This window comes from Delphinapterus leucas, chromosome 7, assembly GCF_059928025.1.
Source record: "Delphinapterus leucas isolate spDelLeu-1000000601 "Yukka" chromosome 7, BTC_Dleu_Yukka2, whole genome shotgun sequence".
Taxonomy (NCBI): Eukaryota; Metazoa; Chordata; class Mammalia; order Artiodactyla; family Monodontidae; genus Delphinapterus; species Delphinapterus leucas.
The window spans coordinates 52,356,857-52,370,432 of NC_143135.1; the positions used below are offsets into that span (position 1 = coordinate 52,356,857).

A 13,576-nucleotide genomic window follows, 5' to 3' on the forward strand; every position below is an offset into this window, starting at 1 on the left:
TCACTGCCCAGTAGTCACACACATTCACAAATGTGTCCACTTTAACTCATTCTCTCTTCTCTTTATTTTATTCACATTAATTCTCTCATTTACTTAATTGTAGTATCTTAAAGTTAGAAGAATTATCAGCCCAACTTCTTTCCCAATATAGAAATCTTCCGTATTCCATTGGTAGCTACTAATAGCTTAGTGGTTAAGAGCCTGGCTTTGGAGTCAGGCAAGACCTGTCATTTATTGGCTGTGAACTTGAATACCTGACTCTTCTCCGTTTCATTGTCTGCAAAATATAATTAATAATAGCAATTACATAGTAGGAACTCAACATTAGTCATCTTCTATTAAGGGTCTACTTACACAGCTCCTCAAAAGAGGAACTTAATCCTGTAGCAACTGTTTTTGAATGAGACGATCTGTACTTCTCTGTAATTACCCATTGGTCTTGTCCTGCCTTCTGTGCATTGTTTCGGTAAAGCGCCTTTTCTGGAGAACTGCTCTTTGAGGTATCTGAAAACGGTATTCACACACTCTGAGTCTTCCACTTTTGGGGTTCAACAGCTTCAGTTCTTTTAGCAGCTGCTTAGACCACAGTCTTGATTTGGTTTCTGGTCCCTTGAAAACTGTGATTACTGTCCTTGGGACCTGGTGTGGGATGTCAGTGTCTTTTTTCAAAGTATGGTACTCAGAATTGAACTTAGGACCCTAGGGGTAGACTGACCAGCTCAGCAGTTAGGTGGCTATCCCACCTTGTATCCTTTTTTTTTTTTTTTTTTGCGGTACACGGGCCTCTCACCGCTGTGGCCTCTTGTTGCGGAAAACAGGCTCCGGATGCGCAGGCTCAGCGGCCATGGCTCACGGCCCCAGCCGCTTCGCGGCATGTGGTATATTCCCGGACCAGGGTGCGAACCTGTGTCCCCTGCATCAGCAGGCGGACTCTCAACCACTGCGCCACCAGGGAAGCCCCACCACCTTGTATCCTTTTAATACAGCCTAAGGTAAAGTGACATTTACTTTTTTTATTAAATTTATTTACGTATTTATTTATTTTTGGCTGCATTGGGTCTTCATTGCTGCGCGCCAGCTTTCTCTAGTTGTGGTGAGTGGGGGAGCTACTCTTTGTCGCGGTTCGCGGGCTTCTCATCGCGGTGGTTTCTCTTGTTGCAGAGCATGGGCTCTAGGCACGTGGGCTTCAGTAGTTGTGGCTCATGGGCTCTAGAGCGCAGGCTCAGTAGTTGTGGCGCACGGGCTTAGCTGCTCTGCGGCATGTGGGATCTTCCTGGACCAGGGCTCAAACCCATGTCCCCTGCATTGGCAGGTGGATTCTTAACCACTGACCCACCAGGGAAGTCCGACATTTACTTTTTTGGTAGCTGCATAAACGTTAAGTAGATGGTCAACTAAAACCTCCAAGACTTTTCACATTTTTTGTTCTTTTTAAAACAGTTTTAATTGTGGTAAAATACACCTAATGTAAAACTTTCCATCTTAACCATTTTAAGTGTACATTGCAGTATTGTTAACTGTATTACATCGTTATGCAACAGGTCTCTAGAACTTATTCATCAGTGCATGACTGTAACTTTATACTCATTGAACAACTCATTTCCCCCACCTCAAGCCCCTAGAAATTACTATTGTACTTTGTTTCTATGAATTTGATTACATTAGATACTTCATGTAAGTGGAATCATGCAATATTTTGTCTTTTTCTGATTGGCTTATTTACTTAGTATAACATCCTCAAGGTTCATCCATGTCATAGCATTATGTCAGGATTTCCTTCTTATTGTATGTTAATCTATTATTTCATTTATCCATTTCGTTTTTCCATTCATTCCTTTATCCATTTTGTTTGTCCATTCATCGGTTGATGGACGCTTAAGTTGCTCCCATCTTTTGGCTATTGTGAACATGGGTGTGCAAATGTCTCTTCAAGACTGTTCTTTGAATTCTTTTGGATATAGACCTAGAAGTTGAATTGCTGGATCATGTGGTAATTCTATTGATATTTAAAATTTTTGAGGAACCTCCGTACTGTTTTCCACAGTGACTGCACCATTTTGTATTTCTACACATCCTCATCAACACTTACTTCGTTTTGTGGGGGGGGGGTTTGATAGTAGCCATCCTAATGGATATGAACTGATTTCATTATGATTCTGATTTGCATTCCTCTAATTATTAGCAGTGTTCAGTATCTTTTCATATGCTTGTTGGCCATTACATTTGTTGTTCTTTAATCACGTTTCTCCATCTAAATTTTTAAGCCCAAGACTTGTTTTATCTCTGTCAAGCCTCAGCTTGTTTGCGTGCCATTGCTTCCACCTGGTTGAGATCATTTGGCTTCTAACGCTTTCATGTTTTGTTCACATTTTTTTCCAGCTTCATGTAAACTTTATATTAGACATATCTGGCCCATTTCATTTTCTCCTCTCAGCTAGTAAGGATGGCTGAGCTTCTGACTTCGCAGTGACTAGACTGCCCAATAATTTTTTTTTCTTCCTGTTCTTAAAGGGAGTATCTGTGTGAATGGATTTCTTATATCTTCCTCGATCCTGCTCAAGGTTGTTGATCGGAGCAATCTTAACCATCCAAATGAGTTTGCAGCTGTTACTTCTCATCAGATCACATATTCAGTGCTATCCATGAAGTGTTGGTTTCCCCACAGGGTGCTAAGGACACAGGGGTACTATCCCCAGGGTGACAATAGAAAATTAAATCTGCTCCCCAGACCCTCTTGTTGGCACTTGGAAGGGAGAGGAGGCACGTACTGGAGGAACGTGGAGAAGAGCCTCCATACATTGTTTATAGAGTATTGTTTCCAACTGAGAGCACTTCTGTGATCCTTCTTCCTTGCATCCCTTCTTCCTTCCTCCCACTTTCCTCCATTCCTCTGTCATCTTTCTTCCTTTCTCTTTCCTTTCCTTTTTTCTTCAACATTTATTGAGCACCTACCAAGTACCAGGCATTAAGTCAGGGGATGTTGTGAAGGGAGGGGGCATACAAAAGTTGATAGACTCTGACCCCTCTTTGGGAAGAATTTGCACAACCAAATTGTAGAGAGAAAACAAAGCTGTGCACAGATGTAACTGTCCAAAACTCCCACCCAGAATCCACAAAGTGTCACAAGGCAGGTTTATGCAGAGTGAAGTGTTTCCTTAGGAGTTCAAATGCAGCTGGGATCAGAGAAGCTGTCGTGCAGGGCATGGCATCTAAGCTGATACTTGAAGTGGGTGTGTTAAAGATGAGCAGAATAGAAGGTGATTTCTCCCTGGATTTCCCATATCCAGACACGGTCTTTTCCTTCTCTGACACCCACAGTACTTTCTTTATCTCCTCTCTCTGGTGGTGTCTTCGAGGCTCTGGAGTCAGCCCTGTGGGTGCCTTTTCTCTCCCTCTCAAGGCAGGCCTGGCTGCCCCTTCCTGCTGGTGGCCTTCTGAGTTTTGATTACCCAAGAGTCACAGGGAACTGAGGTCCCTGCCTCCATTGGTTTAAAATGCAGTCAGGGGGCTTCCCTGGTGGCGCAGTGGTTGAGAATCTGCCTGCTAATGCAGGGGACACGGGTTCGAGCCCCGGTCTGGGAGGATCCCACATGCCGCGGAGCAACTAGGCCCTTGAGCCACAACTACTGAGCCTGCGCGTCTGGAGCCTATGCTCCGCAACAAGAGAGGCCGCGATAGTGAGAGGCCTGCGCACCGCGATGAAGAGTGGCCCCCACTTGCCACAACTAGAGAAAGCCCTTGCACAGAAACGAAGACCCAACACAGCAAAAATAACTAAATAAATAAAATGCAGTCAGATCAGACAGCAATGTGGACTTCTCATGCATATAGTTTCCAGAGAGGAAGAAAACCATTTGAGAGGACTTAGGAAGCAGTCTTTGATCAGTTAGCCATTCTGGGAGAGCTTCGTGGAGGAAGGTGGGCTTCTGCCTAATAATTAAGTTGACTTTGGCACATGATATTTGAAGTGTTTACAGTGTACAAGGCACTCTGGTATAGAATGGGCTGCCCCAGAGATAGTGAGTTCCCTGTCCCTAGACCAGTTCAAGGAGAGACTGAATGGCCTTTATCCACCAGACTTAGAGGAGAATCTTCTGTAGGATGTGAGTTAGCACAAGGTCCTTCTAACTCTGAGATTCTATGATCTGAGCATTGCTTAATAATATGCTTTGCTCATTCATGCAGGAGTTAATTTTTTTAAATCTTATTTTTTGTTTTGGGTAGTTAACACTTTCATATTGCTGAAGAATAAAAAACATTGTAAAAAGGTGTATACATCCCTTCCCAGTCCTCTGCCTCTTATAGGCAGTCACTATTGTTTCTTATGTATCCTTCTAGTGCTTCTTCATACAGAAACGAAGTACAAGTATATAGTCTTTTTTTAAAAATTTTTTAAAAAATGTTAGATTTATTTTTGGCTGCACTGGGTCTTGGTCGCTGCGTGCGGGCTTTCTCTAGTTGCAGCAAGCGGGGGCTACTCTTCGTTGCGGTGTGCAGGCTTATCATTTCAGTGGCTTCTTGTTGTAGAGCACAGGCTTTAGGTGCACGGGCTTCGGTAGTTGTGGCATGCGGGCTCAGTAGTTGTGGCTCACAGGCTCTAGAGTGCAGGCTCAGTAGTTGTGGCACATGGGCTTAGTTGCTCCACGACATGTGGTATCTTCCTGGCTGAGGGCTCAAACCCTTGTCCCCTGTGTTAGCAGGCGGATTCTTTTTTTAACCCCTTTCCAGACAGGATATGAGGCAACTGATTATAACACTGTACTTTCTGTGTTAATTAATTTATAACATTAGACTAAAGATGGAGTAACTTTAATATATTCTAAACATTACATCTTGAGAAGCCTTCACAGTGTCTTTTATGTTAAAGGTGGACAATATATATGTTTTTTATATAAATGAATGAAGTCAAACAACATAACCAATCTCAGTGAACTCTGTAACTCCACAGTTATGTAACTATTAGAGTTATTACATTGTGGTGGCAGGCGGATTCTTAACCGTTGCGCCACCAGAGAAGTCTAAGTATATAGTCTTAATACTACCTTAAAAATGTTTTTCATGTAAAGTGATAACAGATACAGAAAACATAATTGTCAGATGCACGAAACATAAATGTCAGCTCTGTGAATTGACAAAGTCAACACTTGTGGACTCACACTCAGCTCAAGAAATAGAATAGTGCCAGCACCTCAGAAGCTTCTCATTCCCCCTCTTCTTCCCCAAAGGTAATTACTAGCCTGATTTACAGCTCTAGAGTTCTGCTTGGTTTTAATCCATGGACTCTTTATGTTTGGCTTCTTTTGTTCAGTATTCTTGAGGTTTATCCAGATTGTTGTATACAGCTTTATTTGTTCATTTTCATTGTTACATAATTTTCCATTGTATGACTATACACAATGAATTGATCCGTTCTGCTGTTGTTGCCAATTCAGGTTAGTGATTATGTGTATAGACACTGCAGCTCTGAATATTCTGCATGTGTTTTTCAGTACTATGTGCATGCTTTTTGCTGGGTTGATATCTAGAAATGGCGTTACTGGATTATAGGGTATGTTTATATTCTACTTTAGTAGGTAATGCCAGCCAGTTTTCTAGAGTGGTGGTTGTGAGGGCTGGTCTACTCCAGTTTCACCTGCACTTCTGGGACTTAGCCCTTTAAGGTTCCAACTCAAAGCCTGGTGGGTTTACCAGGGCCTCTAATTTTTGTCCTACTAGCCCCGTAGGGCTGTCAGATGAGTTGCTTGGCTTCTCAGCTTTTCAGTTACCTCTTTGAGAATTAGTAGAGATACCTGAGGGGAAAAGGTACTCAAGATACCACGTCAGCCACTCTGAATGAACTTTCAGTTCTTGGCCTATAATTCTTCATGGCCTTGTGTGCTCTCTGGTGCTTTCAAATGATGTTTTTGTCTTAACTTTTTTTTTATCTATCCTAGTTCTCAGTAGAAAGTTTGGTTCAAATTACCTGGTTTGTTGTAATAGGAAGTCCTTTTCCTTCACATTTTCATTTTTTCTTCTCTTTCTGTTGAGTTGTCTGATCTTGCTCTTTGCCCAGTTCTGTTGAGGTTTTTGGAAATTTTCTTACCAATTTCTAATATTGTTTTAAAAATATATTAAAGAAATTAGGTCTTTGTGGTATGTCTGATTAGGCATTATTTCATTTTATCCTTACATCCCCTCTGTGAGCATGTTATCACATCCTCCATTTAATTGATGAGGAAATGGAGGTGAAGTGAGATTGAGTAACTTGCCCAAGATCACGTGATGAGTGGTGAAGGTGGGGTTTGAACTAGGTGTCTCTGACTCCATGCTTGAGTTTTTAATGACGTCGTTATGAATTGCCTCCTGGGGTAGTAGAGGAAGGAAAAAAAATCTTTGTCTTAAATTTCCCTTTATTTGCCTAAAACTTCCCTATGTGTTGGCCTTTCTTTTCTCTCTTTCTTTCTTTTTTGGGGGGGAGGTGTCCTTTCTTTTTAAAAATATTTATTTTGCTCCTATCATGTGCTAGGCACTGGCAATACAAAATCAGAATAATTTGGTTTTTACCTTCAAAGGACTCATAATCTAGGAAGGGAGCCAGGCACATAAAAAATTACAGACATCCCTCATTTTATTGCACTTCGCTTTACTCTGCTTCACAGATAATGCGTTTGTCACAAACTGAAGTTTTGGCAACTTTGCATCAAGCAGGTCGGCACCATTTTTCCAACAGCGTTTGCTCACTTTGAGTCTCTGTGTCACATATTGGTAATTCTTGCGGTATTTCAAACCCTCCACCAGCAGAAAGACTGTAACTTGCTGAATGGCGGTCAGCATTCTTTTAGCAATAAAGTATTTTTAAATTAAGGTATGTACATTGTTTATTTTTTTTTGACATAATGCTATTGCACACTTAATAGACTACAGCCTAGTGTAAATATAAATTTACCAAAAAAATCCGTGTGACTCACTTTATGGCGACATTCGCTTTATTGCGGTGATCTGGAACCGACTGTCTTTGGTAAGGGTTGGGAGGGAACCTCATGCAAGGCTTCATAAAGGAGGTGACTTTGAGTTGAGTTTTGGATGATGAATTGGGCATGTAGACAAAGTACAGAAGAGTGTTCCAGACAGAGGGGACAGCATGTGCAACACCTAGCATTGCCTCTTTGCAGCTGATAAGTTATCCTATAATATTTGAGAATGCAGTGAACACTTGGGCCTTCATGATTTTATAGATTTCAGTACCATTTATTTCTTATCTCTGAGAAGTATTCATGCTTTTTTAAAAAATATTTATTTATTTATGGCTGCATCGGGTCTTAGTTGAGGCACGCAGGATCTTTTGTTGCGGGATCTCTCCATGCGCATCTTTTGTTGTGGCGCACAGGCTTAGTTGCCCCGCGGCATGTGGGATCTTAGTTCCCCGACCAGGGATTGAACCCGCATCTCCTGCATTGGAAGGCGGATTCTTAACCACTGGACCATCAGAGAAGTCCCCAGTATTAATGCTTTTAATGAGCCTCATGTCTTCCTATTAGTCTTTCACTCCTGCTCTTTCTCCCTTCCCCTTGTCTAGTGGGAACCCCTGAAGCCACTGATGGAAGCCACATTACCTGGGCATCGGACCATGAACCCCTGTCCTGTGTGGGAGCAGAAGAGTGGCCGTGTGTACCTATTCTTCATCTGTGTGCGGGGCCATGTCACTGAGCGTCGACAGATTGTGTCAGGCAGGAATGCTGCCCGCCTCTGCTTCATCTGCAGTCAGGATGCTGGCTATTCATGGAGCGAGGTGAGGGACCTGACCGAGGAGGTCATTGGCCCAGAGGTGGAGCACTGGGCCACGTTTGCTGTGGGCCCAGGTCATGGCATCCAGCTGCAGTCGGGGAGGCTGATCATCCCTGCATACGCCTACTACATCCCTTACCGGTTCTTTTGCTTTCGGCTACCATATAAAGCCAGGCCTCATTCCCTGATGATCTATAGTGATGACCTAGGAGCCACATGGCACCATGGCAGGCTTATTAAGCCCATGGTGACAGTGGAGTGCGAAGTGGCAGAGGTAACTGGGAAGGCTGGCCACGCTGTGCTGTATTGCAGTGCCCGGACACCAAACAGGTGCCGGGCGGAGGCTCTCAGCACCGACCACGGTGAATGCTTTCAGAAACCAGCTCTGAGCCAACAGCTCTGTGAGCCCCCTCATGGCTGCCAAGGCAGTGTGGTGAGTTTCCGGTCCCTGGAGATCCCAAACGGGTGCCAGCACCCTGCTGGCAAAGATGCTCCTACCATTCAGCAGAGCCATCTGCTGGACAGCTCACTGAGGGTAGAGCCAGAAGCTAGAACCCTGTCAGAATCATGGCTCTTGTACTCACACCCAACCAGTAAGAACCGGAGGGCCGACCTAGGCATCTATCTCAACCAGAGCCCGTTGGAGGCTGCCTGCTGGTCCCGTCCCTGGATCTTGCACTGCGGGCCCTGTGGCTACTCTGATTTGGCGGCTCTGGAGAAGGAGGGCTTGTTTGGGTGTTTGTTTGAATGTGGGACCAAGCGGGAGTGTGAGCAGATTGCCTTCCGCCTGTTTACAGACCGAGAGGTCCTGAGCCACGTGCAAGGGGACAGTACCAGCCCTGGTAGGAACTCTGAGCCAACTCAAAACTGATTGGCTTAGGACCCAACTTCCCATCGAAGGGCTACCATAGGAGGCAACCACAGCCAGGACAGTGGAGGCCAGGGTAACAGAGGTTACTGAAGTCTGCAGAGAATCCAAAAACGTAATATTCTGCTCCCTACCTTCCTTCACTTCTCCAAAGAGCAAAACGAAAATTTTGCCATAGCTACTGCAGTCGAGAGGGCGCTGAAGTGTGAGTTGAGAGACCATGATGCAGTCCTGGCTTTTCCACTGGCTTGCTTTGGGACCTTGGGCATGTCACCTGTACTCTGTGGGCCTCAGGTCTCCATCTGTAAAATGAGAGGATTGGGTTTGTGGTTTCTCTTCTTCCCATCCCTAGGAAAGGCAGAGCGCCTGCATGCTCCCTGATCAGCAAGTCCTGGCTGCATATAGGACTCTTATCTCAAAATGGAAGTCAGAGGACTCAGCTTTTCAAATGACTCGCCACTCATCCAAGTATGAGGTTGCAAGCAGGTGTCATGGCACAAAGGAAGATGTGGGTGGATTGTTCTGTTTTTAATAACAAAAACACACACATCCTTCTAATCATGCTCAGAGCTCTACAGGCTCACTGTTCTAGAGGAATTGGGCAAAATAGTAGAATCATGAGGTCACTTACCTTCTCCAGCTTTGCAGCTCTACTCAACCTTCCCTTATCCAGAAAGCATTATCTCCTAGGGAGAAAATGAGAAGCTCAATGTCAGTGGTCCTTGATGATGGTACTTATTGTTTCTGATGGCATGACTCCTATGAAGGATCAACTTGAAGTTCATTTATTAGGATAGTTCTTGATGGGAAATGGACATGGGTTAGGACTTTAAAGCATTGGACAAAACTTCCCACAGTCTCTGCCCTCAAGGAGTTCACAGTTTATGGGGCTAGAAGAGGGAGAAAAGCCAAGAAAATAAATGCAGCTGGTAGGGTAGGTTGTAGATGCTGGGCTGTAACTTGGGGTGATGGTAGCTCCTGATGTCACTGTCTTAGTTGTATCCTCATTGTGCCTGGAGTCATCTGCCCCAGAGCTTGCCCAGGCTGCTGGCTTTCTCAGTTTGCTTGTCTCAGAATGTTGTCCTGGCCCAGCCACTCCTTTACCCATGGAGAAGGTCTTCACCATTAGGAAGGTCTCTGGACTCCCAAAGCTCTGAATCAGGCGTATTTGTTCGGACCTACTGGAATCACTGTTGGGGAAGTAGGGATGCCTCTTTGTCTAATAGATTTGGGGCTGAACTTTGCCCGTGCTGGTTCTCTCAGACGAAAGCAGATGGTCGCTCTTACTTTTGATTGTTTCCCCCATGAGCCTGTTACTGTGACAGATATTCTGTCATGAGAGATATCTTTTTTTGTCCCTATTTTGGGCGGATAATGCCGTAAACAGGCATCAGGTAAATATATTTCGTGCTGAGTAATGACCCTGGAGAGCAAGTCTTAGTCATGGAACACAGCCTAGGAGGCTAGGGGTTGCAGTCATACCAGTCAGATGGCAGAGAGTCCTACAGGATGGAAGTAGAGATTAACTTCACCTACTTTAGCGTATGGCTTAAGCCCAGGGCTTAGAGGGGCTTTTAAAAATCCCCTTAGCCTCTCATACATTTGCTGAAGTTATCTTCCCAATACACAGTTATGATTATTCATTCACTCATTTATACATTTATCTAAATATTTCTATAATTGAGGGTCTAGGCATAATGTGAGATACTTTCTATTGCCACTCCCTGGTTGAAAATCATTCGTGGCTCCTAATTGCCTACTAAAGGGTGTTTACATTTATCCTGGCCTGTAGGACCTTCAGTTGTTGGGTGAAATAATGAATACTCATCTGTACTTCTTTATATTGAAGCCACTATAAGAGAAGGCCTCTGTCAGGTTGGCAAGTGGAGGGGATGGGGCTTTGGGAGTGGGCGGAGTCGGTGGTACAGGGAGGAGCTGGGGAGGGGAGAGGACTGAAGGGCAGTCCCCTCCTGACTAGTGGAAGCTCCATGTTCAGCAAAGCTGTCATGGGCACCATACCCCAAATAGACAGGAATAGGGAAGGTGGCTAAGTTCTAAAACCAGAGCTAAAGGATGGAGAAAATGAGAATACGAAGACTTCTTTGGGGCCATCCAAGAAGGGAGTCGAAGAAGGGAGCTCAGTCACATGAGTCAGTGTGGACCACAGATGTCCAGTTCTCGTAAGAAGTCCATCCATCTCTAAATTGCCCTCCCCTTTCTCCTTCCCCTTTGCTTCATGTTTGCTTCTCTTTGGTGCCTAGCAATGAAACTCTTAATAGGCGCAGGGGCTATGTGCATATTTCACAAATAGCCACAAATGAGGACTGGGGACAGGGGTAATCCGGAATGAGGATTAGAGAGAGGAACAGAGGGGTGATGGCAGCTGTGAAGGAAAAGAACAACAGGTAGGAGTCCTAACACCTTTAGGAAGGGAGAGAAAGGGGTGCAAACATGAAGCCCAGGCTGGAGAGATGGTGTAGGTGGTGGCCGCTGTGAAGAAGAAATGACAACAGGCTGCAGCTAGTCCCCGAAATGTGTGGGAAGGGAAAGAGGCCCACACTTGTTAGGCTGCAGACAAGTTCCGACCCAGCCCTGTAACTTTAAGCTGTCTCTGTGCCAGGTGACCAACAAAAACAGCTGCAGGCACTCCAACTCTGTTAGTGTCAGTTACCCAAGGTCTTCAGGGCCCTGGGACCTATACCATGATACTGGCCCCCTAACTGAGCCCATTTCAGCCACTGTCAGGTTGGGAGAATGGAAAAGATAGGGCAGGTGATGGCAGCTGTGAAGAAAAGAAGGAAAAGGAAGAAAAGAGGAAAGCAGACTGGAGGTCGCTAATCTAGCGCATGAAGAGAGGACTGTGTAGACTGTGGTCCTTTGACCCCAGAGGCCGTCCTGGTTCACTCACTCCTAGGCTCCTAACCTTTACCATGGGCCCTCGTTATTTGGACCTGTTCCTCCTGGTCACCAGTCTCCCCTCAGATATCCACAGGACGTCATGCAGCTGCATCCACAGATAAGAGACCTTGCACCCTGCCTGTTGAGCAGCCCAAGGGACCTACAGAGGTCAGCCGGAGGCTGCACAATCCCCTCCCCGAGGCAGTAGGATTCACTACTTCCACTTAGGCCAGATTAGGCTACTCAGTCTTCTCTGATAAGCTGTGAAATTTCCCCACTGTGTCATCCACTGGCTGTTGTGTCATCCTTCCCTGTGCTGCCAGAGCACACGGCCTGAGCCTCTCTTTGGTCCTTATCACAGGCTGCCCCGTGTTACTGTCCGTGTTGCTACCTAGCCTAGGCCTCTGCTAGGCTGTGAACTCCTCGAGGGCCAAGTTTGTCTGACTGCTTTCTGCATCCTTTTTACCTTGAGTCACAACGACTTACTTATAAATACATGATTTTTCTTTCATATTCTGAATTCCCTGAAAGTAAGGACTGTGTCTGACTCCTCTCTTTGTCCTCTGCACCCGGCACAGGGCCTGGCACAGAATAGACAGCAGTAAAGTTATGCTGAATGGACAATAAGTCAAAGGCCCTTGGCCTTCCGGAGCTAAGTGAGAGGCCAGGGCAAGTTTCCCCAAGGGAGAAGCATGTTGTGTCCCTCGGTGGCTTGCACTCTCAGCCTGCTGAGCACTTGTCCTAAATGAGTCTTCTCTGTGGGGGCCTGTATCCAGGCCAGTCACAGTACTTCCTGGGAATGAGCTGCTCTCTGGCTTGAGCTTGGTCCTGCCTGGAGGTCCCAGGTTCACAGCCCAAGTCTAAAGCCAAGCCTTGACCTGGGGTTCCCATTTCACTGGCATGTCCCCTCTGTCCCTGATTGGGTTTTCTGTAACTGTCACTCCTCCAGGGAGATGCTGGGGCTCAGCGTGTTTGAGCGTGCCTTGGTTCTGTGCTACCACGTGCCAGAAATGCTCTCTGTACTGTAAGAACTACCATGACTCTTTGAAACAAGGAAGGTGAATAAAGAGCTTTATTCTGATGGCTACTGTTTCTGATTTTTGTTGCTTTTGTTAAAGAAACTGAGTTGATTATCATCCTAATACTTACATCTAGTTTGTAGCCAGCTTCTTTCAAAAAATGGATTTTGAAGCACTTTCTTGCTTTTCATAAGAACTTTTACTTTCAGAAAATCTTATTAATAATAATCCTTTGCATTTTTACACATTGTCATTTGAACATAGTTACCTACTGAGGGAAGCAGGACAGAGATTAGCATGACTGGTTTGGTTGCATATTACATACTAGCTATTAAGTGGAGGAACTAGGATGCACAGAATCACCCCTGTCTGACACCAGCCCCATGCTGTCACTGCACGTCTTTTTCTATTTTGAAAATAACCTTGAGGTTCTCAAATTGAAGCTGGAGAGTCCACAAATGTTTACCTCAATGAAGTGGGGTGATAGCTTTAACTTAACTCATGATTTTTACTTGACTGTTTGTTCCATTGAAATGCTCAATGCACTGGCTGAATTTCGACAAATGTTTCCACATAACTCAAGTTCTATCAGTAGGTCAGTCTGCTCCTCTTCAAACAAATTGACTACTGACAAGCTTTCAAATGGGCCTACCTTTCATCATAACACTGAGTTATATAAAGATGAAAGAATAAATGAAGTTTGGAGAACTGCTAATTTACCTCTTAAAATTGTTTTACAAAAATTATTTATATAATCATTTTTTTAAAATCCAGTGATCTATTTTATTTTTGTGTGTTCTTTTAGATTGCTTAATGTCTGAAGGACCTCTGAGCTTGAGAGGAATATGCACTACTACATAAACTTTAGTGCTCAATTTATTAAACTCATTCAATAAAACATTGAAAACCTCTTGAATATTGAAACAATGGCAAATTCGATTAAACTGGCTTAAACATAAATACCAGTTACAAATTTAGTGTAGTTGATCCTTTTGAACATATAGTAGCTAAAACATACATAAATCCA

General features: G+C 44.5%; 1 protein-coding gene across 4 annotated transcripts in view; it reads left to right on the forward strand.

Annotated features, from left to right (window-relative positions):
- NEU3 (neuraminidase 3) overlaps positions 1-12,611 on the forward strand; it is a 29,845-nt gene extending 17,234 nt beyond the window's left edge. For 2 of the 4 annotated variants that reach the window (XM_089915310.1, XM_089915309.1), the window contains 2 exons: positions 819-992; positions 7,556-12,611. In XM_089915310.1, the coding sequence (XP_089771436.1) occupies positions 819-992; positions 7,556-8,635 (1,254 nt within the window). In that variant the 3' untranslated portion in view covers positions 8,636-12,611. The remainder of the gene's footprint in view (positions 1-818; positions 993-7,555) is intronic. The other 2 variants (XM_022593820.3, XM_089915311.1) reach the window with 1 other exon arrangement.
- The last annotated feature ends 965 nt before the right edge of the window (positions 12,612-13,576 follow it).